Raw genomic sequence first — 26,504 nt, 5'->3', positions numbered from 1 at the left:
CGACTGTCTCGCTCCGTTTGGAGTCAATTCTCCAGGGCTCGGACAACGATCCCTGTTTCCACCTTGAGCCAATCATCAGCATCATCCATCGCCTCGAGCTCGAAGCATGTTCTCCCGACGCAGAACACACAGCGCCTCTCCAATACCTTACTATCCACCTGGCAGTACTCATCATCCACACTTCGAGCTTCTCTCATCCCCCGTATAACCTCGCTCCTCCGCCCAACACTCTCATCACCTATCCCCTCCGCCCTTTTACCACACAACTCCCCTCTCGACCTTGGACAAGTCCGATTCGGATCAAAAGGTGGAAACACGTATCAGCCTTCACAGAGGAAACGGAAGCGCAAGCATGGATTCTTGAGCAGAATCAAGACGGCAAAGGGGAGGAAAATTCTCACGAGGAGGATGGTGAAGGGCAGGAAGTTTTTGAGTCATTGAGAGGGAATGGGTCACGCTTCGTATCAACAGCATGCAGTCACAGTCTGCGATACCATTCGACAGTATGGTGAGGTGCTGTGGGTTTCGGCCAGCCACTGGAGTCGGCGGGTAGCCATGCAGTGATACGAGGATGTTGGACCCCTGGATTCGTCCAAAAGGAGACACGCCCACTAACCAGCATTGCATTCTGACGTCTGGCAGCTTCGAGCTTTGGAAGTATGGCATTGACTCCTCAACGTCGCAAGATTAGGAGTAAGTAGGCACCCCAAATCAAGCTCTTGTCTATTCAAGCTTCTTAATGCCAGCTCATTCCGACATATGCGTCACGCTGTCATGCTCTCCATGCGAATCTTGCCCCTTCTCCTCCTCCGCTTCGACGCCCGTCTCAGCATCCTGGCCAGGCCTCCCGTGCCTCTCAGGGTGAAGGTAATGACCAGTTGGGCCCGCCTGACCTTTCCCTTCGGCCGATGATGCTCCCGTCATTGACGTCCCGATCCGGCCCGTTGATCGATTGAACATTGCTGATCGAGCTTTGTGCCCATACTCAATGAGCGAAATCAGATCGCTCTTCGTCGTGTCGGTGAACCCGCTGGAAGCGTAAACGTTTACTGCTGCATGGAGTCTCTCTCGTTCAGCCTCCGAATCATTCATGATCGGTGGTAGACCGGTTGGGATGCTCGTGGACTGGGGTCGGTAACAAGAGTTCTTCCATGCCTTCTCTGATGTCTCCAGGGGCTCGGTATAAAACGCTTGTAAGCTCCCCCTGACGTCCGCCCAGGGGATGCGGGGTTCTCGCTCGTAAGACGATGCAATGTATTCCGTTTGATAGTCTTCCAACCTCCGCTTCTCCTGCAGATATTCTTCCTCTGTGACATCTGTTAAGCCATCCGTAGTTTCGACGGCGGATCCGCTTTGGCTCATAACGATGATTTCTAACTGGTAAGTGGCGAGGATTGACTTGCTATATGCGTACGGGGAGCTTCGAGGGAACAGTGTTCAACATTTATAGAGTATAACAACCGGCGGTGTGTCCTCCGAGAAATGTGTGAGAGATTGATTGCTGAAAGGATGTGCTTATGAAAGGTCGACGGGGCGTATTTTGCCTAAAGGCTCATACAAGGGGTGAACGGCCCAATCCTCGCGATATCGAAGAAGAAGCATGAAGGGATGACCGAGTTATTGGATGAGCGGGCTCGTTCTTTGTCAAGTGACACGCCACACTCGAGGCGGAGTGACTTATTGGCCGGGTTCAGGCTGTCTTGTCCAGTCTGGAAATTGGACCGTCAGCGTGTGCAGTGTGAGGATGTCTCTTCAGAGAACGACCAAGAGAACTGCAATTTGGATGCCCATTGCTCGAAACACCTATCTCATTTCTGTTGAGGAAGTGAGAAAGGAGCAGGATCCACATTGGAGCAACCGAGTCAAGAGTCAAATGAAGACTGCCACTGTAAATAACTGAGAACGTCTCAGACAGCCTATAGCCGACATGCACAACAGAGTATGTCATTAATCTTGATCCAAAAGCGCTTCTAGAATCTACTCTGGGAGCCCTGTGTATGTACAAATAATCTTCACCTCGAGTACACCGCTATCTATCTCGCGTGGACATATGCCCCTCTGTTGCTCTGAAGAGGCACCTGTCTGGACTGTTGCTGCGACGACGAGGCTGTCGCTTGCGATACTTGGGCGTGCCAGTCTGCAATGGACCGACGACGTCTCAGTTCTTCCGGTGGAGGTCCGACCAATTTATCAATAAGGTGAGGTAATCTACCGGTTGGAGAGGCTGCTCGAAGGTGAGCCACATAGCGAGAGAGTTCTAGGTGCAGTGTGGGGTAATATGTCGTGGACGCCTTGCGCATTGTCTGGGAACCATGTCAGTTCAAGCGATAGGCGGGTTGGGAGATCCGCTCACCACCAGGATACGATCAAGACCAGACATCAGTAGCTCGCCATGCAGATGAGTTGCCTTTTCAGGGTCTTCTCGAGCCATTTGTGAACAAAAACGGTTCAACAGGCGGAAGTGTACAATCTGACCTGCTTAGCGTCGAACACGTCCTTCTGGCTCACGACATAGTTGACAGCCTCGAACTCGACTCCTCCGGTCGCCCCTCCAGGAGCTACTGGCTTCTCGACCAAGGATTCGTCGACTTCTTCCAGAGCCCACAGCGTGTTGTTGCCATGACACATTATCCTGTAGTTGTCAGAAGGCCAGAAGACTGTTCAAAAAAGCTCACCAGAAGTAGTCCCGACAAATATCACTGAGTTCTTGAACCCAAGCTTTGAAGATCCTTGGGCGATGCGCTTGTGTGATGAACGAATGATGATCCTTGGTTTTGTCCGCGGAATCGGGTAGCAAGAGACCACGGATTGCAGCTGAAACGTCGACGGATGGCCCAGATGGATTGTCGAATCTGGTCGGACTTGGCCGACCATTGACATTGCGGCAGTTCGGATAGAGGTCGTATAGGAATAGCCAGAGCTCGATGATGATCTGACGGGTTGCGATATCCCCTGGTTTCTTCTCCGAAAATATCAGAGCAGACAATGCAGGAAATGGTTTTGGGTACGATCTACGAATGGCTGCTTTGCCGACCTACGCTCTGTCAGTTGGGACGACGTGATCCTGCCTCACATCTGATGTCGATAGCGCCTTGATACAGCGCAGTATCTCGTATAACATCTGATCGTCATGCTGCTCTTCCCTGCGAAAGGCTTAGAAACTGGGAATTCCTCCAAGAAGTGATTAGCTTACCTCCACTCCACGTCCAGCAGATCTTGCAATCTTGCCAGTATCAGATCATATCCTCCTTGGTCGATGAACGATCCGACCCAAGTCGTACTTTCGTGTCTCAACAACATCCTCAGCTTTTTACACCTTGCCACATCCATATTCAAGTCTGTAGCTTTGTACGCCTGCAACCAAGAGATGAAATTTTCCGATCCTTCGCCCATGGCGATACCCAGCCCTTTTCCTCCATTCTTGCCGACCGAAGGAACGCTATTGGATGAGGCTGATGGCCCGAAGATGGCCAAAGACAGCGGACGAGGCGCAGTGTTGCGACGGGAGTGATGCGGGGGTCTCGTTGACTCTGAAGAGCCTTTACGACTGGGTGGTGGAGGCTTTCTAGTTGAACTTGGGGATGCGACAATGACAAATGCGTCTCCATCCACAGCATAGGTTTTTCCGATTTGAGGATCTTGACCTGGACTCTCAAGGTTTGACGAGGACTTGGTACGCCTCAATCCTGCAGACAGGCGTCGTTTGGCTTTCGGCGTCTTCTGTGGAGCCACAGATAGGGGAGCGGACAGACCTAGGGAAGCGAGGATGGCAGGGTTGGAGGATAGCGTGGAGCTGAGAATGGAATTTTTCACGTCCTGAGAGACCGCTGAGAATTTGATCCGGACAGAGGAGGGCACCTGGAGTGAATCCTGAGACGTGTGAGCTTGCGATCGGATCAATAGCTCACCAAGAGATGCTCGAACTGCGACTCGACATCGTCATGTATCCCAACATGCGGGATATATTGCTCCTTTGGCGTCACCAAGTCTGGTTCTACGGGTGATCTTGCACCCTCTGCACTCCTTGACGTTCCACTTCCCAAACTCCTCATACTGGCGTGAACGTTCAATGTCGAGGAACCGATGCTATCGCTCTCAACGCTGGAGTCATAAGATGAATCGGGGGACTCGTTCTCAGGGATCGGCGGATGTGACTGAAGTAGTTGTTGTTGTGGTGGTTGTTGTTTAGATCCAGGTGATATTTGATTGGTCAAGCTATGCGTAGATGCACTGGATGGTTGACGGGTAGGCAGATGTGGTCGGTTCTTGCCTCCCAAGTCACCTGGTGAATCTGATGCTAATAATGACCTAGATGACAATTGAGACTTGAAAGTATCTAAATGACCAGACTTGACTGGCATGCCGGGAGGGATCATCGGTGGTCCTCGGCTCGCGGCCGGTCTAGAAGGAGACTGCATCGGAGGGACGTGGCGCAGGGCAGAGGTGAACGAGGGGGGTAAGAAAGAGAAGGGAGGGGATATTCCAGATCACAGTCAACGGTGGCTTGGACAGGGAAGGGCTGTCGCTGTCGCTGCTGCTGCTGCTGCTGCTGTCGCTATCACAAGAGAGAAGAGGAGGAGGAGGGCAACAGGGGAAGGGTTTATTTCAACGCCACAGCTTGTTGATGACGAGCCATTTCAGAGCACCACGTGGCAGAATTAAAAAGCAGTCACGGTAACGGAATCAAATTCAATGGGGTGGGCTGCCTGTCAATGTTATAATGCCGAAACGCCGATGATGTGGCACTTCTGACTCCGTTGGACTTTTTGAGAATTGCTCACGTCCTCCTCTTAGTTCGGTTGGTGTGTCGCATACCATACCTCGTGTTCGCCAACATGGCCACTCTCAATCTTCCAAAACCAGTGAACTCGTACGCTGGCGAGGATGAGCTGAGAAACGTTCCCAATGGCGGTTCGTCAACCGCCAAGGGGAACGGAGTCAACGGCCATGCGGAGGATGATGCCGATATGGGAGAATACAGACCGCCAAAGCCGAGTGACAAGTTGAAAGCCGGCATGATCTATCCTCCCAGAGAGATCAGAGGTGAGTGACACGGGTAAGCCTGTTCTTGGAGAGAGCTGACATGACATGACACAGCTATCATCGACAAGACTGCTAATCATATCTCCAAGTCACCTACACCGCTGCTGCTCGAGGAAAAGATTCGAGAATCTCAAAAGACCGATCCAAAGTTTGCTTTTTTGAACGATGAGGACCCGTACCACCAGTACTACCGTTACATGATCGAGGTGATCAGAGAAGGAGGAATTGAAGCGATCAAACCGTCGGCTGCGCCAGCCGCGCCTCAGCTAAAGAAGGAGGAACAAGTTACAGCTTATGAGCCAAAACCATTCGAGTTCAAGGTGGACTTGCCTGGTGTCACAGCCATGGATCTGTGAGTTTAGGTACTGAAAGCTTCATCAAGCTGACCATCCTTCCAGGGACATTCTCCGCCTAACAGCCTTGTTTCATGCTCGACGTGGTCGATCTTTCCTCTCATCTTTGTCAGTTCGTGAGGGACGAAACTACCAGTTTGATTTTCTTCGGCCCACCCATTCATTGTATGGATACTACAATCGGATGGTGGAATCATATACAAAGATCATGCAGCCACCTCCTGGCTTGATCGAGGGATTGATCAAGGAGGCATCGGATCCCGAAGCGAAATGGAAAACGTTGGAAGAGGCTAGGAATCGGGCAGAATGGGAGAGAGGGAGACGGAAGCGAGAAGGAGAAGAGGCGAAGGAGAAGGAAGAGGAGCAGAAGGCTTTTGCTGCGATTGACTGGCAGGACTTTGTGGTGGTCGAGACCATCGAGTTCACGCAGAACGATGTCGAGTTGGATCTCCCGCCACCCACCTCATCTGAGAAGCTCAAGTCAATGAGTATGGCCGAGAAGAGAATGGCATCGATGGTCATGGAAGAGCCCGGGGCAGAGATGAATAAGGGAGGCTTCAATCCGTCCGCCGCTGCAGACGGAGCTGCCGTCGAGGAGATGGATATGGAGGACGAGGAAGAGGAGGAGGCGAGGTTACAGCGGATCAAGGCAGAGCAGGAGCAAGCGAGGGCGAGGGATATCCAAAAGGCGGCGATGGCTCAAAAGGGAGTCAAGATCAGGAGCGACTACGTACCCAAGGGTGAGCATAATCTTCTCCTCATAAAGTGGGGACTCATGCAATGTCACAGGTTTACAAAAATCGACGTCTGTGGCCACTCAGAAGTGTCCTTACTGTGGACAAATGATCGCCGAAAGCGAATTGACAGAACATATCCGAATCGAATTATTGGATCCGAAGTGGAAAGAGCAGAAGAGACAATTGGAAATGCGTCGGACCCAAGCTCAACAGCTTCAGCAGGGTGCAGATGTTACTGCTTCGCTTCGAAACTTGGCGAGCGCACGTACAGACTTGTTTGGCGATGATATGGATGAAGAAGCCCGTAAACAAAAGGAGAAGGAGGACAAGGCGAGGAGGAAGGAGAGGGAAAAGCTCGGTTGGGATGGACATATCTCCTCGGCTCAAAAGACGACGGATACCTTTCAGTCTCAGTTCAACCTTGACGATCAGATCAAAAAGATCCACTCAAGGTCTGGTGTTGCGTGAGTCTCCTGATCTATCAATTGCAAGGTGCTAATGAATGGCAGAGACGGTCCTCAGGGTCCAACAGCTGGACCGCAAGCTGGACCCGGTATCATGCCTTACAATCACCCTCCGGCCCTCGCTGCCAGCCTGCCGAACGGCGGATCGACCTTCTCCGGAGCCACCATTTCAGCCGGCCCCACAGGTCCCTCTCAACGAGAATACGTATCATATGACCCTGGTTTCACCCAGGCTTCCGTCCCATCATCCTCTTCCGGACCTAGCGTCCATCCTTCACGTATGGCTCAAATGGGTCCCGGAGGTCCAGTCGCTGGTCAAGTCCATCCGCGAGAGGATGAGGCGCCTAAGGAGCGACCGGTATTCAAACGTCCAAAAATTGAAAAATTGCCATATGGACAATTGTATTCTGTACGTGGACCCACCTTGCCTGCCGTTGTCGTTGTGCGCTGATCTTTTTCGTGTCTAGGAAATTGACTGGATGTCACTCCACCCCGACCCGATAATGATCTCTGTTCAACTTCCAAGTATGCCTGAAAAACCTGAATGGAAACTCGATGGCAGCGTCATCTCCGTCCCAGACCTTCCCGTCAATACCTTGTTCTCGACACTGCGAGAGCGTATTAAACGTGTGGTTGACGCTGATTTACCAATCTCGAGATTACGTCTCGATTATAATGGCAAAGTCATGACGAATAACGCGACCATGGCTAGCGTCAACTTGGACGAGGATGACACGTTAGTCTTGTCAGTGAGGAAGAAGTAGATCCATGCCCAGGATAGGCAGCCACGTACGGGCGGGCGCTCCTCCCAATGTATGTATCGAATATACGATCAAGTGTAAGCGGTGAATAATTCCCGCCCTGCCCCATACATCAACGCTTGCGTACAGAGCAGGCACAGAGCCTTATCGAACCAGCGGTGTGATGTCGACACGCCGCCCGGCTCAACAGGTCGAGGTGATTGACAGCTCGGCTCGCTCATGAATCGTAAATGAAACGATGCAAGCACGCAGGGCTTTCCGCGATCGCTGGACCCGAATGCGCCGTCTGTCACGAATGACGAGAAAAAAGATCCACCCAAAGTCAGGAGATCGGGCACGCTGGCAAAAGGAAACGCGTACACTGTGGTTGTGATTTGGCGATCCACTCTGTGATTTGGCAATGAGCTCTTCTCTTTTTGTATGAACACAGAAACGGTCGGATCAGCCCCGCGGCGACGAGCTGTCTCGATATGAGGCGACCTGGCTCCGTGGATACTTCGCAGATGTGCAAATAACAAATAAGGTTGAATCATCCCCCAAGCCCATTCAGACGCAGCAATATGATGCATGGAAGCAACCGCCAAGAGAGACCTGCTCCACACTTATGCTACGCCCAATCTCTTCAACATCCTCTCCACCTGAGCCCCGCGTCCTTTGACAGGAGCCTGCTTGACGCCAAATAGCCTGACCTTCGTATCTCGCCATATACCTCCTGAGAGACCAGCGACATAGATATCGCCCCACAGAAGGGACGTCAACCAGATGCACGAGGCGGAAGACCATTGAAACTTCCTCGGAACGATGGGACCATTGGGAGGTAAGACTTCAGATATCGAAGCACCCTTGAGAATGTTGAAGACTTTAGACGAGGGAGCGCCTGTTCGGGATTGTGTATCTTGGACCTTAGGCAGGAGTTCGGAAATAGCAACGAGTACGGGGTCTAACGGCAGCCTGGGGAGGGAGGTCAGGTTGACAATGGCTCACTCGGATCTCAAGTGCCGCTCACCCTTTTTGCCAGCTCGACACCCATTCCTGAGTCGGAACAAATCCATTAGGACCGACTCCAGCCTGACCGACTCCAGCCTCCGCAATGCGCAGTAGGTCTTCATCTGGCACGTCCGGCGCGCTCAAATCTGGGTTAGTGAGGGACGAGATAGAATCTCTGGCTCTCATCTTGCCGCGGGCCTTCTCGCTCAACACTGGAGCAAATGGTGGCTCGGGTATTTCGACGGTAGGCGTACTGGAAAGAGGGTCCATTGTTGGGCCGTCACCAGGTGTTGTGAGTGGGTGTATGGTCGGCGGGGCGCTCAAGTCGATAGGCGGGCTCGGGAGTGGAGGAGATGCCTGCCTAGATTGGCCTCGGGATGATGAACGAGCTTCGTCCTCGTGCTCCTCATCCTCTTTGCCAAGCAACGCAGCCTTTTCAGCGAGCATCTCGAGCTCTGAATTCGTCCGTCGGATGCCAGGACGTGTATCTCCCGCAGTCGTCTCAGCCGCCACTATACGGTCATCATCTCGTCTGACCAGCCAGATGAAGTCAACTCACATTTCGCCTTCATGGCTTGCCGCCGCTTGATCTCCCGAAGACCAGACATCAAGGTAAAGTTCGCCAGAGTGTTGAAATCGTTATGGGCTCGTAGGATCGCATAGACAAGATGTGGATTCTCTGCCTGTAAGTAGAGCTGCCAGCTTTACACTCACCATTCAGCTGATGGTAAAGTACGTGATTGAACGTCTCCAGTCTGGAATGGTTAGTTCAAGTGACATCGGACAACTCACAGATAATACACCAACCGCGGATGTCCATCATCCGCCAGTAGGAAGTTTGGACTGGAAAACGCCTTGAAAAGCTGGAGAAGCCTCGTCGAAGCCTGCACCCCGATGTTCTGGAGATACGGTGCGGCATTGGCAATGCTGATGGTCAAAGCAGGGAACAAGGGGTTCAAGCCGGGAGTTGTAGCGATAGAGTATATGGACTGCGAGCGCAATGAGCATGGAGATGCTGGAAGCGCATACTCAACTCACGACGATGAAAAAGTCCGCAAGACTACCAGATACGGCCCATTTGGCGGGAATGGCGACTCGCGGCGTCTGATTCAGAGCTCCTGCGAATGCTGAATCCGCCGACAGTGTTTGAAGCAGGTACGACAAGAGTCTCAAAAGACCATGATGAGCGGGATCTTCCTTCATCTCGAGACAGGTGAGCAAGATGCAAGCGATGACGTCGGGCGCTTTGCCACTGTCAAATACGTGCGTCCGGAATCGCTGAAATAGGTCAGAAGAGTCATCGTCAAAACCATGGGGGCCCACCTTGTTCAGGTCAACCATCCGCCAAAGGAGCATATCTGCGAAGTGTCGTGAGCAGAAGTCCGGACCGGAACCAGCAACGTACAAGCCTCCAGGATATAGGGTATAGGCTTCTGACTTCCGGGTAAGAAGCCATTTTGTATAGCCAAATGCTCCTCCAGGATAGCGGTGATCCCACCAAGGACGAATGAGAAGTCTTCCTTCCGATGCTGAAGGTCTTGTCAGCATGTACTGGGCCATAACTGGGCCATAAACGGATTAACTCGCCAACTTGGAGACGAAATACCTGAAAGCGTTCTCGTCCTTGCCCTCTCCCATCTGAGTCTGGCTCTCTGGGACCCGGTAATCCAAAGCGACGAGCAGCGTCGTCAAACAACTTCTGACCAGTGTCCTCCGCTCTTCCTCAGCTTTAGATATCAAGTGGTTGTAGGGCAATTGATTGCCTATACTACTGATCGTGCTGCTCGCTTTGGACCGAGTGAGCGAGGTGTTGAGGAACGAGCACAAGAGTGATAAGACGAGTCGCCGTTCGAGCGAGTGAGTCAGATGCTCCAAGGCGAGATTTGGAGTTGACAAGACAGTATTGGGAGGAGAATAGATGGTCGTTGAGAGGAGGATCGTGAGGAATCTCAGAACTTCAGACTTGTTCCGGTCGAGATCCGCACTAGATCCAATGCTGACGGTACTTCCAACTCCCTTCTCCCAGATCACATACTGAGACACCGTCAGCGATCATGTCCATTCGGCGTGGCGACTTCTTACATTGACTTTCTCCTGTGTACTTGACTGGCTTCTGACGCTTTCTGGGACCGTGAATCCAGCGCAGAACAACAGGTCAATGGTGCAGCTGAATAGCCTGTCCACCAGGCAGGGTCTGAGCGGTTCCTCTTCATCGATAGCAGCAGCGTCGCCGTCAGGTCTCGAAAGAGGATCATCTACGGGTCCGTCCATCTGCTTGGAGTCGGTCTTCGGCGGCTTCCCGACGGTAGCTTTGAATGCCCTAGCACCCTCGTCTATTGATTCTTTCTCCTCTTCGCTATCTGAATCTTCAATCTTGAATTGCTCGCCGGCGTCCGATTCGGATTGACCATTTATCTCCGCTCGTCCCTCTGCGATGGCTGAAGCCTCATCTACTGCTAATACCGGATCCACGGCATCTCGAGACCACAAGTATTTTTGTGCAAAACTTTGACCTCTATCTGCTCCTGTTGCTGTGGCATCCCGATGATCCGCTTCCGCTTCATACACTACCACTAGGATCCTTCCGAGAACTCGGAGGCAGTTCAGCGCTTGCCGAGTAGGATCCTGAGGAGACGAATTGTTAGCGGTAGTGGGAAACAGCGGGGATGGTAGAAGTGTGAAGAGATGACTGGAGAGGATGGAAATGAGGTTGGCGAGATTCGTAGGTTGATTGGTCAGTGCTTGGCGTACTACGGGAGAGTCAGATACAAGATACAGAGCTAGTAGCCATATCAGTACCTACCGTCTTGAACCGAAATAAGAGAGTAGACATCGGCCGCACTGCCAAATAAGCTGTAGAATTGAGACCAATATTCGACATCAGATACAGGAATGATCTACAGCAATCGTCAGCCGACAGTGATTATGACGATCCTCTCTTCGAGCGATGTTCTTGCCGCAGCACGGCTGATAGGGTCAAGACCCACCTCATCTCCATAGAGCCTTTTTATACCGCTGCTCTCTGACTTGAATCTGAGCTGAGCATCTTCTTGGGTTGAAAGAAATGGGAGACCAATCGCTTGAGGCAGAGACTTGAGCGTCGGTAGTGCTGGAAGCTTGCGAAACATGGTGAGTATGCAGAGCTCGCTCGATCCCTGGCCTGAGGTTGTCCAGACTCTGTGATCCTCGCCTCTACTTCGATCTGACAGATACCCCTGCTCGACGTCGCTCGCGGTCAAAGGAGCGCTGTGTGACTTGCAATTCGCGCTGCTCGGAACGACGGAGCGGTTTGAAAATTTGGTTCCGTTGGTCAGGTGTGTGGCTAGAAGTATCTAATAAGGAGGGAGTGATTACTGGCAGCTCATTGAATCTGCAGCATGCATACCTGATTCGAGGTACCTACTGCACAGATCGATTACGACTAGGAAATGACATGAGAGGATACCACGATTCATATCTTCGTCGAGGACAATGCCAGTCCTCAGACTCGGGTGGGTTTCTCCTTTCCGAGATACGCCACAGTGATCTTTCGCCCGTTCAGTCCATCCACTCTGATCCTGTAATCATCGCCGGGGAAGACGTCAAACTGGTATACAGTCAGCTCCTATCTGAATCTTGAGAGTATGGGTCTGGGCTCACTCCATTGTCTGACCACTCTAGCCCGTCATTGTCACCTTCAACATCCAACCAAACTCCTTTGCAGGGCTTCTCACTGGACAACGTGATCTGATCACCTTGAACCTTGACTTGGAGGCCTGGGTCAGGGATGTCCAGCAATTTATAAGGTTCTGGCCAGTTTGAAGTCCTCGATAGGACAGTACCGTCTTCCGAGCTCAGGACCGCGTAAAGGACGATGCTACCGCTGGGGGCGTATCTGTCATAGGCTTCTTCCTCCGAAGGCGCAGGACATTCCCCTTTCCAGACTTCTGTAGATCGGTTCTCTCCGAGCTCGACAGCGTACTTCTTCGTCTGCCCTTTCCAGCCCGTACACAGATCCATAGCATGGACCTCGATATTGACTTTTGTCTCTGAGCCAAAGTTTGATGCCCATAGCTCGACGGTGACTTCCCGAGATTGGAAAGCGCCGTATTCGTAGAATGTTCTCGGTCGATCTGTTTCTCTGTTCTTGGCGACTGTCCTTCTAAGACCCACATTGATACGTGATGAAGCCCGAGAAATGGCGAAATAGGCAGGTTTAGGACGATAAAAGTAATCAATGATTGCCCAACTGGTTACAGGCCAACAATCGTTCAGCTGCCACACCAAAACACCTGCGCACTACTCTGTCAGCTACACACAGGGATAATAGCTCACGGATTCCTTCCTCGGGCCTTGCCATGCTCGTCGCCATAAACTGTAGGACAGTCCAATCGCCTCAGACTGCATCAATCGAGTCAGGTAGGCGTATCTGCATCGCATCAGCAAGTTTTCAAGCCACAAATTGGGCTCACCTTTCTAGATCCTCAGCGTATCTAAAGTTCTCGTTCATGTATATCGCCAGTCGTCGCTCATGGCTTCCAGCCTTATTATGCTGTTGCATGAGTCGACTCTGAGGGTACCGTTGAGTCTCGTCTCCATCAAGCCAAAAGTCGATTGTCCGAATATCAGGCAACGAAGGGATACCGAATTCGCTAGGAAACTGTCAGAGTTGTCCAGTCGCGTTTGCCTCACGACACAAATCGACCTCCAAGGATGTCCCAATCCTGGTAGTATTTCTCTTTCCCGCCCCAGACGTCCCACTGATGCTATGAGAATGAGTCGATGTCGCATGTGCGACGCTCACCACATCGCCTATTGTCGGATCTGCTGTATCCCAGCCCTTCCCACCATAAGGTGACCCGCGATGATACGGGATCTCAGGGTCCGTCAACCGAGTGACAGTCTCTGGCAAAAGATGCTCGTAGATCTTTCTGGCGGGAAGTGGATCGCCTTTCTGGTCAATGTCCCACTGAAGAATCATTTGGTCTGCACCACCTGAGTCAGAGTAACTCGTCGAGTGGGTGGTGAAAACTCACAATCCTCATTGTTACCACAAAACAGCGCCATGGACGGGTGATGCCTCAGACGTTTGACGTTGCATTCAGCCTCTTTCCGCACAGATTCCATGAAGTCAGGGAAGATAGGGTATACACCGCAGGCGAACATGACTTGCTCTCAGCACATGAGTCTCGATCGTCCACTTACAATCCTGCCACACCATGACGCCGAGCTCATCGCAAAGATCGTAAAAGATGTCGGGCTCATATACGCCACCTCCCCACACTCGGATCATGTTCTGATTTCCCTTGACCTACAGCACGGTAAGATCAGCCTTTATAACGTTTGAACACCCGAACGGCGGGCGGTCAATGGCAATATTTACCAGCAGCTCTATCCATTTTCTGTATCTCTCGTCAGTGCCAGAAGGGAGGGTGTTGTCGATGGGGATCCAGTTGCTCCCTGCTGCGAAGATGGGTCGATTATTGACTTTGAAGAAGAAGCTCGTGCCTTCTTGTCCGTCGAGTGGACGTTGGACAAGCTCGACTCGGCGGAATCCAATCTTGCGGGTCAAGGTGTCTATCACTTCACCGGCCTGGATGGGCTTAGTGGTATACTCAAAGCTTCATGATAAAGAGTAAACTTGCCTCTGAGAGAAGCTCGACCTTGACTTGGTACCTCGTCTGATTGCCTTCCCTGACAGGCCACCAGAGATCAACCTCGTCTCCGAAGATCCATTCAACGCCACCAAGAGTGACTTCGTTCTTGATAACTTTAGTATCCTGAGTCTTGATGACCTGTAGTAGATGAGCAGGATTATCACCTGGCGCGTCGACTTGTGCTTACGGTTCCATTCAAGCTGCTCAGCTCCACTCTAATATTCCTGTCCTTCCCCTCCGTTATGACTTCCACTTTCAAGGTTTTCTTGAGCCCCTCATCGACCCTCGCACAAGTGTTGACCTCCTTCAAGCGTGAGGCGAACAGGTGAAGGTGAATCGGTCGGTCTGGGCCAACGCATACGAGTTCAGGTCCCCAATCCCATCGAAAGTGGTATTGTGACTTGCGGATACCCATTCTTGATCGGTCTCCAAGATTGCAGGAACCTCCCCGGAACTGAGTTCCATATCAGTGCCGGCGCGCTCAAGTACAGACCTGGCGGCGCAGCTGTTCGCACCCCACTCACTGGACCATACTTCTTGGCGACCTCTCGAGCGATCGGTTCGGGAGGCTTGAAAGTGATAACGAGCTCGTTCGAAGGCTTCAGGCTTTCCAACGGGACTGAGACCTGACAAAGGGGTCAGCCATTTTCTGGGGGCTTTCACATTCCGCACAGTGTGGATCGTGAAATGATTGTCCGTCTGAAGAATCTCTGTGCCGTTCTGAGTTATTCAGTCAGCGCCAAAGTCTAAGCTCGTCAGGCTCAACCTCACCAGGTAGACCGTTGCAAATGTATCGAGACTTTCAAATTCCAGCTCCGCATACTCCATCCCTCGTAGTTTGGCTTCGGGCACCTTGAGCTCGCTTCGGAATGCCCAATATTGTTTGGAAACCCCTAATGTATGATCAGTGACCTTGTGACTCCCGGCCGGCCCCTTCCCCCTTTCCCAGCTGATCTCTTGAGTCGATACCGAGCCGTCATATCTACTTGCACCAGAGTAACGCTCCCGACGTTACGGTGTCTCACGCTACGATACCAAGCGACAATGGTAGACCGCCAACTTACACTGCACATCATGCTCTATGCGTCCCTTGTTCCAATCTCCTATCTTTCCGGCTTCTCGTAACTCCAAATGAACCTCTGTAGGAAATTGAGAGCACACCGACCATGCCACCGAGTTAGAAGGCAGCGCAGCAGATTCCACTTGAGCGTATGTCCATTTTGTCGGGTCAATAATTTCATGGGCCATCTTGACGAACATGTACGAGTTCAAACCAGGGGACGAGCAGCGAAGAGAAGAACTGACTTCACCTTCGCACTCGCCTAGGTCTTGGTACGGGCTTGGTATTTTCGGGTACACTGATCGTTGTGACATTCGAAGACGGTTGCAGCCGGGTGAGCGGCCCGAAAATGTGGGGGGAGGTGGGGGAGCCGTTTCTAACCGTTCGCCTTCCCGGCTATAAGGAATCTGAGATCGACATGTATACAACGCACAGAACGCCTGAAGCTCGGTGCAGATTGGCCCAGCCACAAGTAATAAAGAGCTCATGCTGCAATGCATGCAAGCGCTGCGGCTTCAAGCCGGAGACATTGGAGCAAAGCCTACTGACAGCATACTATCCTGATTGAATCCATTTGACAGGCTGAACGAAAAGTCTAGAGGATTTGCCTCGAGGCCAAATTGAGCGAGCCAATCCATGGGATCATTGGTCGAGTTCGCCTTGTGCGCTGGTCAGACAGATCTCTCGCCTCGAGTCGGCACAGTCGACTCACCTCAGCTGGAGTGGTATCCTCGACACCAAGCAGGGAGTTCGTGAGATTCGTGACGGCGACAAGTATGCGATTTACCTCTGGCCATACTCGTTGAAGTGACGAGAGACTACGTGAGACAGCGCTGAGTTGCCGTACGGTCCTGCTCGTCCATCGTCAGTCATATCAGCACACGATCGTGTACACAACATACCCTGACTGGCCACCTCCGACACTCAATGTCGCCGCGTAGGCAAATAACAACGCAGCATCTAGTAGCATGTCCGCATACCCCGGCCACTTGAAATATTGTTGGTCATTGGTCAATCCTGATTCAAGACACGTTGCAATGGCTTTGGCGGCAATGACGGTCGATTGCAGGGCGTGGCGATGATGTATGGAAGTAGCGGGCAGCGACAAAGAGTGTCGGTTGATGCGGATGAGTTGTTGATGGTAGAGGCATTGAAAGAGAACGATGTGAGGGCCAAGGGGATCCGAAGAAGGCTATCGAGTCAGCAGAACGTGAAAGCTGCCTGCTTACGTGAGTGTCCACTGAGCTTCGATCGAGCTCAAGCCACCAATCATCGAGTTCTGTGCGTATCCGTAGGGCATCCTCGGCTACCGGATCGTCAGAAGGCGAGAAAAGATCATTTCGGAAGGGACGTACGATCAGCTGTTCTCCATCGTCGTGACCGGTTAAACGTCTCAACGATCCGACCAACGAGGATGGCAAACTTTGCCATGGTCCTAGCCGGCAATAATCTGTCCTTTGCTGCAGGAGCTTTCTGTGGAGTTCTAGCTGGACTTGTTTCGCTATATGTTCCTTCAGGGTTCGAAGGGTAGACATCTATTGGCGTGTTGGTGGTCTGCTGGCCACTTCGTTTCCTTTTCTGACCTGCCGAGGAGGGTGACTCAGCGTCGACTTCCTTACGTCCATCACTTGGAGGCGTGTTGCCGTGCAATTCCACAGCGCCTGGTAGGCAGACGTCGATATCTGTCTGCCTCATGAGTAGAGGTAAACCAAAATCAGCGGATAGGATTCTGTCGAGCACAAAGACTGAGAAGAATATTCGTTTTCTGAGATCCCTCAGGGCATCAGATTGGAATGTGGATGGGTAACGACATGGACATCGATGTAGGCCAGCTTCAAGCATGATTTCTGCTCCATCATCAATTCCGAGACAGACCCAACCACTCACTGATAGTGATGGCCGACAATCTCGCAGCGGGTCGGTACCATCCCCTGGCGTACATGGTCAACTGCAGAGCGAATAGAGCTTGGACAGTGACCACATCGTCTATGGTCGAAGCATCGTTCGCGTCGAGAACCAAATATGCCAAACTCATGGCTTCGCCTGCCCTCTCGATGGTGGAGATGCCAGACTTTGTCGGTCTCCCGAGTCCACCGATGGTCCGGATGACCCGAAGCAAGATCATCCATACCAATCCATTGACGTCGTCCATGGAGTCGAATGTAAGATTGAAGCCTGCGGAGCTCGATTCTGCCCTCTGGAGAATGTTTTCAAGTCTGTTGTGCACTGCTTTCCCATCGAGAAACGGGAACAAGGGGTGCCAATGACGAAAGTAGATGTTGAATCTGGCTCGAATCTCCGCGATGTCTGAGCAAGCTATGGGTTGCAAGAGGGAACGATAGTCTCCGTGCACATCCTGTGAGCCTCCACTCGTCGTCTCAAACTTTGATAGAAAGGCCTCTAGAATCCCATTGACTCGGTGGTTTGAAGTTGTCAACTCGTTTCGGATCGTGTCCATGAGGTAGACTCCAGAGGCTGATCCAGCAAATCTGGGATGCCCATTCTGACTGGGTGAGCTAAGGGCGTGGACGAGTGGCTCACAAGTCCAGTGTAGAATCTGCCATGTTCGTGGGTCTTCACATTCATCTGTCCCGTAAACTGAGCAATTGGTCTGAGGCCTTGTGCTTCACGACGAGACGATGCAGCAAAAGATTCATCCTGTTCACTCGGCCGAGGTGGTCATGGAAATATTTCTCCGAGGCAATCCAGGTTCCTCGGGCGGAAATTTATTCTTCCATACTGCTTGCATTCCCATGGCGGGCATGAGATCATTCAGCAGCGGCTCTTCGCGAGCTTGTATCAGGTGCTCTGGCAGGAAGAGGAAGGTGCATACTGCGATCATCTTTATCCTCGCAAGGAGGGATCGCTGACCGTACGCAGTGTGATAGGGTTCGACCGGCCTGCGGAGAATGCGTCGCTTCGAAACACATCTGCGAATACTCCTCTTCAGATCGGAGACGGTCAGTCTACTGATGTTCAGCTGGTCGCTCACTCTGCTTCAGCGGTCCGCCAGCTGGTCAAGCCAGAGCAATCGAAGCTAGAGTCAAGGATTGCGAACGAGTCATCTGGCATCTTCTTCAGCTCGAGGGGGTGATCCAGGCTCTTAAATCGCAAGATGCAGTGAGCATGCGGTGTCATTGCTTGTCGAGGTCGGGCATGCTGACTCTGGGAAGAATGGGGAGACATTGTCAGGTTGTCCTCTGCATCGTCATCATCGTTTGACATCGGAGTATTTCTCGACACACCCGCTTCAAACGCCGAGCGACTTGCGCCAATTCTATCAGGCATGTCTCAACGCTCCCCAGGGGGAATCTGAACGCGGAGCCAGGTTGAGCCCAGATTTCGAAAGATCAAGGGCTAGCTCTGCTTTCAATCAGCTTGACAGACCCGTTCTTGAACATCATCCCCAAATCTCAAATGGACACCTATCAACGGAAGATTTCCCTGGAATACAATGTATAGATCACAGCCCTCCGACCCACTGCTGCAACGATGATCTTCCGAGTGTGTTGAGGCCCTTGTCAGACCGTCAGACATTCCAATGGCCGACTATGACGGTGCCTCATACAGGCAGATCTCACTGGACGCGCTCAAGCCCACAGTCTCCCGCTCGTCCATTTCCAGGGACGACAACACCGCTCCAGGCTATGGACTACACAGCTGGCAGATATGATCTGAGTATTGGTTCATCTCTCAACGGCATCATTCAAACAAGTGGACCTGGAATTGTAGAACCGTCAGGCCTTCAAACCGACAATTTCGCCTCGACACTGCAGATCAGACGGTACGACGGTTCAAGCGCTGACAACAATGCACTGTGCAACGAGGATCCGGAGATCTACTGGTAGACTGGACTGTGGGCATTTTGCATGCAGCCTCCTCTTACGTGACATGAATCAGTTTATGTCGCAGTTGACCAGCGTCAGAGGTATCTCGGATCTATTCAACGTCTGCCGGATGCCTTTGCACATGTTGCGGACTTTCAAAACCGCGGGCGGGCTTGTTATCCTTCGAGTCACACCTTTGCGGAGAAAGCGGAGAAACCTTTTCCCGCGAAAAGAGCATCGGATCCTTGCTCCGATCTCGAGACAACGGTCTTGCAAACTCAAGCAGGACAGGAATGTCGGACAAATGTCAAAAGAGCTGCATGCATTCCTCATTTCATCTGCATCTAGCAAAGCGACTTGCTCACCATGGCGCCGGGATCGAACAGTCTTGTGGCAGGCGGTGTCCTGGCCGTAGCTCAAGGCAAGCCTGTCTAAAGTGCTATAATATAGAACGTGGCATCTGACCTCCTCATCCAGTATCGACCTTGGGCCAGCCCTTTGAAGTTCTAAAAACTCATTTAGCAGCGAATCGTCATGATACACTTCGCCAAGCGATCAGTAAGACTTGGGCTAGAGGCGGAATACAAGGATTCTACCAGGGACTGTTACCTTGGGTGAGTCCCTCGAGGTGTTTGTGCAAAGACTGATTTTGAAACTTTTTGCAGGGAGCAATCGAGGCGTCTACAAAAGGAGCTATCCTCTTGTTCAGTGCACATATCGCAGAAGACTTTGTCCTCCGATATTTTCCGGGACAAACAACCCTGGCCAACACTGCTGGGGGGATGATAGGCGGGATGACTCAAGCTTACGCCGTAATGGGCTTGACAACGACTATGGTGATTCGGCATCATCTCGCAGCCAATGGGGCAGGACTGACGCCCAAGTTTAGAAAACGATAGAGATCACACGGAGTAAAGCTTCTGGTAGCACGAATAGAGGGCCGAGCACCTTAGAGATCTGCAAAGAGATCTATGCGCGAGACGGACTCAAGGGATTAAATAAAGGCTTGAACGCGGTGGCATTGAGGCAGATGACGACTTGGGCCAGTAGAATGGGTATCACGAGGTTCATTGAGGGCTCTATTCGCCGAATCTCTGGGAAATCGAACGATTCTAGGCTTGGCCCGATACAGAAGATCCTTGCGAGTAGTGGTGGAGGAGCGTTGAGTTGCTGGAATCAACCCTTCGAGGTAAGCGTGGCAGTGTTTGCTTTCACCTCAGACAGTTGTCATGTTCTGACCGAATGAACCAACCTACATACAGGTCCTACGTATCGAAATGCAATCTGCCAAGCCTTCCGCTCTGAGAGCAAGCAGGAACCGACCGACAATGCTCCAAACAGCTCGATATATCTATCAGACAGACGGCGTATTGGCATTCTATCGAGGTGTCATGCCGAGGATGATGTTGGCCGCCAGTGTGACAACATTCATGGTCGCTGGCGGTGATTGGATCGTGGGAATGCTCCCCAAGGCTTGATTTCTAGATACATACATACATAGAGGTTTTCTTGCAATTCAGTTTTGTTGTTACTGAGTGTACAAGGATGCAGTCACGGGCAAGGAGGGAAGTGACGCCGCGCAGAGCTGTCATCTCAACTAGACAGGATCTCATCACATATGACATAACTTACAGGTACAGGATAGTCTGATGCCAACGTCCACTACAAGTCGCAGAGCAATGTCTGAGACGACAAACGGGGCGCACGTCATGCGAGATGGCAGCTCTGTTTGCGAACAGCTTGAGATACGTATAGTAAGGGTTGAAGTCGCGACAGTAAGTCCCGCGTCATCATTCTCCACTTGTGGAAGAATAGACCGACAATGCCGCGCTGGTGGTCTCAGCGGTCGGAGGTCGTGAACTGAATGATCGGATGAATCGGTCCGGATACCCGCGGGATTTCATAGATGGCGGAGATACGTTCTCCCGACCTGAAATCAAAGAAAACCTTCCCGCTGTACCGATAGGTGTTCACGGCCGAGAGCGCTTGGGTTGCTCCAGTCAAGGATGGCGGAGAAAGTCATGACCGATGGGGGCGAGCTTTCAGGCCACATATATTTTGAGCAAATGAGGAGAAGAAAGGGGGGCACCATGGGTCTCTCTCGTCTCTGACTGATTCAATTATTTCACTTCGAGACACCATGTCGACTGTAGACCACCATCTCACTTCTGTCCCTTCGGGATCATTCAATGTTGACACTTTGTCAGAAGAGGAAAGACAGACTCGATATCGTAAAGTTGTACGAAAATTGGACGTGAGTAGTGACTCACACGGACGTGTGGTTGACGCTTCAGTGTATCATCCTCCCCCTCACCGCTGCATTGTACCTCTGTGCTGCGTGAGTCGAAATTACCTCCCAGTAGCCCAAGGAAGAACGATGACCAATCCTGTATCAGTCTTGATCGAGGTAACATCGGAAATGCCAAACTTCAAGGTCTTCAAGACATCCTTGGAGGCAACACGACGGCTGAAAAGTCAACCCATTTCTCAATCGCTCTGATGTCGTTCTACGTCACATATATTGTGAGTTTGGCCACATCCAAGACAAACATCAGGGGGGGAGGAGGGGCCTGATCTATGAATGTGTAGCTTTTCAATGTACCTGGAAATATTCTCGCTACCATGATTACACCGAACAAATCATTGGCCCTTGGAGCCATCGTGTGGGGTGTCGCCTCAACTGCTCAAGCAGGATGCACAAGTTTAGCTGGGATCGTCGTCTGCCGTCTATTCATTGGTATTGGGGAATCCGCCTTTGGAGTCGCCGTGGCTCTATACTATTCCCTGTGGTATACCCGCGATCAATTAGCCAAGCGTTTATCCCTGTACATCGGTATGGGATCCATTGCTGGAGCGTGAGTCTATCCATCATACCTGCCTTCTGATGTATGGCAGATTTGGAGGTCTCATTGCCTATGGCGTGTCTTTCATCAAGACTAGCAAACCCGCTCATTGGCAGATCCTATTCATCATTGAGGGTCTGCCATCCGTCATCTTGTCTGTGGTCATCTTCTTTTTCCTACCTTCAGTACCTGAATCATCCAAGTGTATGTCAAGAGACGTCAAGCACCGAGATCCATGCTTACTGCTCATTTCAGACCTCTCGACTGAAGAACGAGCCATCTTGGCGCATTTCCTCAAAGACCCAGGATACGCTAGAAAACATCACTTTGATCGTACTGCTTTCAAGAGAGTCTTTACGACACCCACGACGTATCTCAATTGTCTCGTTTACATGGGTGCGTTTACACGTTTTTCTGACGCCGCCCACCGAGATGATCGTTCTTGGCCTGACACTCGCATGATCAGGTCTCTCCCTATCGCTCGGCTCGGTTTCTGGATTCCTCCCTACTATCATCAAATCTCTCGGATACAGTGCTGCTCAAGCTCAGCTGTTCACCGTCCCTCCGTATGCCGTCGCTTTCGTCGGAACCCTCTCCGTCTCTTTCCTCTCTGATCGATACCGATCTCGAGGTATCCCCATTGCTGGATTGGCAATCGCATCCGCAGTCGGCTTTGCGATCCTCATTGCCGTACCTCACAATATGGCCGTAAGGTATTTCGCTGTATTCCCGACGGTCTTAGGAGTGTTCTCCGTCGGTCCATTGATGGTGAGCATGGACTTTCTGTTTTTTGGGCACACTTTCTCTGTTTTTAGCGCTTACAACTTCACTCAGATGACCTGGGCTACGAACACCGCTGGAAGTCATTCAGCAGCTGCTATCCGATTGGGTTTCATGAATGGCGTCGGGCAATCTTTCTCAAGTAGGTTTCAAAGATAACGATCGTGAGATTGACCAATTTAGTCTTGTCATCCTTCATGTTCCCCGCTGAAGAAGGGCCTCATTGGTACAAAGGTTTCAGTCTGAATATCGCGTTCAATATCGTGAGACCTCTTTCTCCTGTCCATGGCGCAAGTTCGTGTTTATGCTGACCATTGACTGCTTAGGTCATGGTCTGTGCTGCCTTGACCTTGACGACCATTTATCGACGTGAAAACGCTCGAAGGGATAACGAGCAGCTGGGTGAAGCTGCCATCTCCGGAAATCCAGAACAAGAAAAGGCCAATATGGAGCATATTGAGGACGACGAAGAGGACAGCCCCGATGCTCATCTTCACGACCTGTCGCCCAACTTCCGATACATTGTCTGAGCATCATAGGATCAAAAGGCCTGCAGGGTCAGGAGAGATACATAGATAGTCGCTGAGGTACATCGCGAATTTTGTATGATTAGTAGATGCATTACCATCTTTAAATGCACCAGAACGCTGCAAGGCAGTACCTGTATGGCATGGCGCAGGTCAATCTCGTCCACTTCATGGCTCATCAAGATGCACAATTACTGTCGGAAAATCATGTATTTCGGGACTCGAGCAGATAAGATACAGACAAATATTCCATCCTTTCCCAGTCTCAAGATCAGCCCTGCATTCACCCAGTTGCGCCTTCCCCTGAAGCACATCCTGCGAGGAACGCCGTGTTGGATCCCTTTTGTAGGAGTCAGTGATGCACTGCGGGAGGCTTTCTGACAAGTCGGCCACTCACGGGATAGTACCAGAACGAAACGGCAATGATGAGGTAGAGGAACATCAACACGAGGCCTTCCATCCAGCTGCATCGGGAATTAGTAATTAGTCATCGAGTTCAACCGATAGATTGCACGTACTTTGATCGACCGTCCGACAGAGTCTGGTTCACGATCAAGACGGATAAGAAAAGGACAACGGACTCGAAAGCTGAGCGGGCAGGGAAAATTAGCATAGAAGGACCGTCAGTCTGATGAATGACGACATACGATCGAATAGAAGGCTGGAGAGTAATATTAGCATAGGGTCCAGCCAAAATCGCTCGCACTCACGTCAGGGGCTTGCTGATACACCAAGCGAGAAGCTCGATTACAGGAATGACAAAAAGAGCGATTTGAATCGAAGAGCCGACCTAGAGGTCGCTCAGTCAACTTGCAAACAAAAGAGAAAACTCGTTGACGTACCGCAACTGAGATTGAGAGATCTAACTTGTCCTTGACGGAGACAGATACAGCTGTGAAATGTTCCGCGGCATTTCCAACCTGAGATCTGGTCAGGCATGTGGCCATGGTGCAACGGTGTATGAGAGAAACGTACGATGGGAAGGAGGATCAACCCGACCCATTCAGCGGATAGTGACGGATTCGAAGCGACAAGACCGTTGATACTGTCGACGAGGAATTCGGCTGTGACACCAACGAGGACGGTGTCGAGAACCATGACTGCCTAAGCAAAGAGTCATCCTGTCATTCTTCTACTCGGAACTATCCACTTACAATGGTCACGACGATGTTCATTTCCGGCTGCTGTTCTTCCTCATCATCCTCGCCGTGCCTCACTTGTGGGTCTGTTTCCTGGATGGCTTCGCTCTGTGCTACGGCGGCATTGGGATGGTCCTCTCGGGACGTGCTCGAGCTGTCGGTAGGAGAGATAGGATTTTCCTCGTCATGCTTCTTCTTGCGGTGTGGCAAGTGCAATTTTTCGCCGATATTGGTGACTTCAGGAGGGTATGTCGTAGATTGGGAGACTGGTTCGTCAGAGTAAAAGTGCTGAGATGAGGACCGTAAACTTAGATGTTCCTTGTGGAAAACAAGGCACACGACTCACTGCGTGAGTCCACATCTGGAATGTCAAGTAGCCAAGGTACAGCACTAACAACAAGACCGCGACTCCGTGGCTCATGGCCAAGAGATCGGTTCTTTCGGTGTCATCGGTGAGACTGTAGCCTTTAGGAGCGTCAGCAGGAGTTGAATGAGATAGGACTCCCTCACCTTCGCCGTTATTGGTCGTAGTGATACTGAAGTGGAATGCCGATGGGATCAGGACAGCAATGACGGCGATCAACAACAATGACGAGTTGAGCTGCGCGGCAGTCGATTTGATGGCTTGTTCTGAGAATCGCACACCACCGGCAAAGAAGCACCTGCAAGACATGTGCGTCAGGATGACGGCTCGGAACAACCTCGATACCTACATGCCCAAAACCAAGAGGATGTTGGATAGGATCGAGCCCACGAGAGACGATTGTACGACGGAAAGCTCACACTGGGACGTGTCAGCTTCATTGCACAGTCCGTAGCCGCATACTCACCTTGATTAAAGCCAGAATAGCGACGATCAATTCGACGGCGTTTCCTAACGTGGCGTTGAGTAATCCACCAAGTGTCTGACCCATTCGAAGTGCCGCTTCTTCAGTTGCGAAGCCCAGGAGGCCGGCTGTTCGACTGTGAGCTTGACCGTAGCTTGCGCAGGATTGCGCTCACCTAGGGGGATGATGGCGATGAAGGTCGTGCAGAACACAGCGGTGTCCGAGATTTTATCATTGCCCCCGGATTTGACAAAATGAAGAGCCCAGCCTGAGTCTGGTTAGAAGAAATCTGAAAAAATCAGGAGGCATGACTCACCGATAGGGATGAAGACGAGAAGAATATTCCTGGAAAATCAGGTCAGCAATGGTGACTGATCGGTGAAGAGTGCACTGCAAGAGGTCCTGCCTCGCGGGAGTCATCACTCACAACCATGAACTCGTCACCGCCGCCTTGATACTCTGCCCATAAGTCGGTGCTTTGCCAATCTTCCGATCAGGCGTCAACAGTCCCGTCGTCATCCGCCTTAGGATTCCAACACTTGGCTCTCCATTATTACTCCCCCTTCTGGATGAAGCACCTGATCTAGCAGAACTCGAAGTGTTTTGTCGGGCATTATTCCCAGGTGTGGAGCCAGGTATAGACCCCGCAATAGCTGGATCGACGGTCACGTTTCGGCCCGTTCGACGACGTGGTCCATCTGTTTTGGAGTTGACAGAATCAGATTTGCGGTCGGGAGGTGCATGGCGGTCAAACGTGTTCTCGGATTGAGAGTCCATCGGTGGCGATGACGCAGGGGATGTGGTCGCTGCAAGGGCAAGGGTGGTGTCAGCGTGGGACGATGGAGTGCCAGAGTACTATCAACGGAGCCTCGAGCATGGGGGTTGTAGCAAAAGAGGGTGGGAAAGCGGAGGACAACGGTAGTCAGGGCTCATGGATATAGACAGAGCGATCCGTTCGGACACAAGCGAGGAATGGGATAAACGCACTCTGAGGCATGTTGCCTGTGGTCAGTTTCCAAGGACTTTATCTATTTACTGTTTCCGAAGCGATTGGAGTCCTTTTTCAGGTCTGTCCAACAGGAGTGCTCCTAGCACCAGAGCGGCTCTGATGCTTTCGCCGTATCCAAATATGACCTGTCAAGTGGTGGTGCGATCGCAGCTGATACACAGATGTTAAAAAAGAAGGTTGAAACCCCGAAGTGTTGAAAGGGATTGTCTTGTCGTGTGTCTCGCCCGTGCTTGAGACAGTCCACGGTATGAGCTGTCCAACGGAGAGGACTTCCAATGGGAAGGATGATCAGCCTTGTCGCTATGGAGTCTGTCTACTCGAATAGGAGATGCCAGTGTCGTCGTAGCAAAAGACGAGCAAGCTGCTTGGGCTGGAACCATCATCGCCCCTTTGGAGTGGCTGCTGTTATGCCGTAATTTCTCAGTTACCCAGACGTCATGTGCCCAATTCCATTTATAGACACTGCACTTGGCGGGGAGTGTTGGTAGCGTAGCAGCAGCAGCAGCAGCCG

General features: G+C 51.6%; 11 protein-coding genes across 11 annotated transcripts; 5 read left to right on the top strand and 6 right to left on the bottom strand.

Annotated features, from left to right (window-relative positions):
* Positions 1-174: 174 nt before the first annotated feature.
* Positions 175-441, top strand: BD324DRAFT_563186 (ribosomal protein L34-domain-containing protein; the record flags this gene model as incomplete). Its single annotated transcript, XM_022013023.1, has 1 exon — positions 175-441. A coding segment is annotated over one exon (267 nt), but the record flags the coding sequence as incomplete, so codon positions are not given.
* Positions 442-747: 306 nt separating this feature from the next.
* Positions 748-1,362, bottom strand: BD324DRAFT_651404 (hypothetical protein; the record flags this gene model as incomplete). Its single annotated transcript, XM_022018327.1, has 1 exon — positions 748-1,362. One exon carries the CDS (start codon positions 1,360-1,362, stop codon positions 748-750), a length of 615 nt encoding a protein of 204 aa, XP_021870998.1.
* Positions 1,363-1,888: 526 nt separating this feature from the next.
* On the bottom strand, positions 1,889-4,583 carry BD324DRAFT_627732 (armadillo-type protein). Its single transcript, XM_022016038.1, has 7 exons — positions 3,909-4,583; positions 3,194-3,870; positions 3,074-3,143; positions 2,676-3,034; positions 2,509-2,632; positions 2,354-2,470; positions 1,889-2,303 (listed from the first exon to the last, which is right to left on the bottom strand). Exons 1-7 carry the CDS (start codon positions 4,416-4,418, stop codon positions 2,034-2,036), a joined length of 2,127 nt encoding a protein of 708 aa, XP_021870997.1. The 5' UTR covers positions 4,419-4,583; the 3' UTR covers positions 1,889-2,033.
* Positions 4,584-4,806: 223 nt separating this feature from the next.
* Positions 4,807-7,430, top strand: BD324DRAFT_627731 (Pre-mRNA splicing factor PRP21 like protein-domain-containing protein). Its single transcript, XM_022016037.1, has 6 exons — positions 4,807-5,043; positions 5,098-5,395; positions 5,442-6,136; positions 6,186-6,597; positions 6,643-7,006; positions 7,065-7,430. Exons 1-6 carry the CDS (start codon positions 4,836-4,838, stop codon positions 7,359-7,361), a joined length of 2,274 nt encoding a protein of 757 aa, XP_021870996.1. The 5' UTR covers positions 4,807-4,835; the 3' UTR covers positions 7,362-7,430.
* A 376-nt stretch (positions 7,431-7,806) lies between these two features.
* On the bottom strand, positions 7,807-11,586 carry BD324DRAFT_627728 (high-temperature-induced dauer-formation protein-domain-containing protein). The gene is made up of 12 exons (XM_022016036.1): positions 11,333-11,586; positions 11,149-11,242; positions 10,428-11,095; positions 9,933-10,379; positions 9,751-9,874; positions 9,669-9,703; positions 9,384-9,623; positions 9,138-9,334; positions 9,060-9,100; positions 8,905-9,024; positions 8,365-8,857; positions 7,807-8,309 (listed from the first exon to the last, which is right to left on the bottom strand). The coding sequence occupies exons 1-12, from the start codon at positions 11,471-11,473 to the stop codon at positions 7,961-7,963; spliced, it is 2,949 nt and encodes a 982-aa protein (XP_021870995.1). The 5' UTR covers positions 11,474-11,586; the 3' UTR covers positions 7,807-7,960.
* Positions 11,587-11,690: 104 nt separating this feature from the next.
* BD324DRAFT_627724 (glycoside hydrolase) lies at positions 11,691-15,345 on the bottom strand. Its single transcript, XM_022016035.1, has 15 exons — positions 15,046-15,345; positions 14,753-14,874; positions 14,654-14,701; positions 14,506-14,607; positions 14,169-14,435; positions 13,970-14,119; positions 13,708-13,917; positions 13,530-13,635; positions 13,361-13,492; positions 13,129-13,310; positions 13,017-13,090; positions 12,797-12,976; positions 12,660-12,753; positions 11,985-12,623; positions 11,691-11,931 (listed from the first exon to the last, which is right to left on the bottom strand). The coding sequence occupies exons 1-15, from the start codon at positions 15,239-15,241 to the stop codon at positions 11,827-11,829; spliced, it is 2,607 nt and encodes an 868-aa protein (XP_021870994.1). The 5' UTR covers positions 15,242-15,345; the 3' UTR covers positions 11,691-11,826.
* A 164-nt stretch (positions 15,346-15,509) lies between these two features.
* Positions 15,510-17,727, bottom strand: BD324DRAFT_627721 (fungal-specific transcription factor domain-domain-containing protein). The gene is made up of 6 exons (XM_022016034.1): positions 17,583-17,727; positions 16,929-17,544; positions 16,397-16,888; positions 16,271-16,347; positions 15,754-16,233; positions 15,510-15,700 (listed from the first exon to the last, which is right to left on the bottom strand). The coding sequence occupies exons 1-5, from the start codon at positions 17,625-17,627 to the stop codon at positions 15,916-15,918; spliced, it is 1,548 nt and encodes a 515-aa protein (XP_021870993.1). The 5' UTR covers positions 17,628-17,727; the 3' UTR covers positions 15,510-15,700; positions 15,754-15,915.
* BD324DRAFT_627717 (hypothetical protein) lies at positions 17,728-19,228 on the top strand. The gene is made up of 4 exons (XM_022016033.1): positions 17,728-17,866; positions 17,922-18,001; positions 18,044-18,161; positions 18,215-19,228. Exons 1-4 carry the CDS (start codon positions 17,795-17,797, stop codon positions 18,887-18,889), a joined length of 945 nt encoding a protein of 314 aa, XP_021870992.1. The 5' UTR covers positions 17,728-17,794; the 3' UTR covers positions 18,890-19,228.
* BD324DRAFT_591306 (mitochondrial carrier domain-containing protein) lies at positions 19,207-20,362 on the top strand. The gene is made up of 5 exons (XM_022013797.1): positions 19,207-19,289; positions 19,346-19,482; positions 19,534-19,704; positions 19,758-20,057; positions 20,131-20,362. Exons 1-5 carry the CDS (start codon positions 19,235-19,237, stop codon positions 20,344-20,346), a joined length of 879 nt encoding a protein of 292 aa, XP_021870991.1. The 5' UTR covers positions 19,207-19,234; the 3' UTR covers positions 20,347-20,362.
* A 449-nt stretch (positions 20,363-20,811) lies between these two features.
* Positions 20,812-23,127, top strand: BD324DRAFT_627712 (major facilitator superfamily domain-containing protein). Its single transcript, XM_022016032.1, has 10 exons — positions 20,812-21,122; positions 21,163-21,206; positions 21,265-21,391; positions 21,458-21,723; positions 21,764-21,915; positions 21,967-22,107; positions 22,178-22,479; positions 22,546-22,633; positions 22,675-22,754; positions 22,818-23,127. Exons 1-10 carry the CDS (start codon positions 21,009-21,011, stop codon positions 23,019-23,021), a joined length of 1,518 nt encoding a protein of 505 aa, XP_021870990.1. The 5' UTR covers positions 20,812-21,008; the 3' UTR covers positions 23,022-23,127.
* BD324DRAFT_627708 (Sodium/calcium exchanger protein-domain-containing protein) lies at positions 23,116-26,345 on the bottom strand. The gene is made up of 16 exons (XM_022016031.1): positions 25,972-26,345; positions 25,412-25,790; positions 25,301-25,329; positions 25,160-25,252; positions 24,988-25,112; positions 24,871-24,941; positions 24,668-24,819; positions 24,504-24,622; positions 24,173-24,445; positions 23,994-24,122; positions 23,861-23,938; positions 23,729-23,808; positions 23,666-23,679; positions 23,537-23,606; positions 23,416-23,482; positions 23,116-23,358 (listed from the first exon to the last, which is right to left on the bottom strand). The coding sequence occupies exons 1-16, from the start codon at positions 25,979-25,981 to the stop codon at positions 23,302-23,304; spliced, it is 1,746 nt and encodes a 581-aa protein (XP_021870989.1). The 5' UTR covers positions 25,982-26,345; the 3' UTR covers positions 23,116-23,301.
* Positions 26,346-26,504: the final 159 nt, after the last annotated feature.

This window comes from Kockovaella imperatae (genome assembly GCF_002102565.1).
Source record: "Kockovaella imperatae strain NRRL Y-17943 chromosome Unknown BD324scaffold_7, whole genome shotgun sequence".
Lineage (NCBI taxonomy): Eukaryota > Fungi > Basidiomycota > Tremellomycetes > Tremellales > Cuniculitremaceae > Kockovaella > Kockovaella imperatae.
The sequence above is the reverse complement of the archived record's forward strand: the minus strand, read 5'-3'. Positions and strand labels throughout refer to the sequence as shown.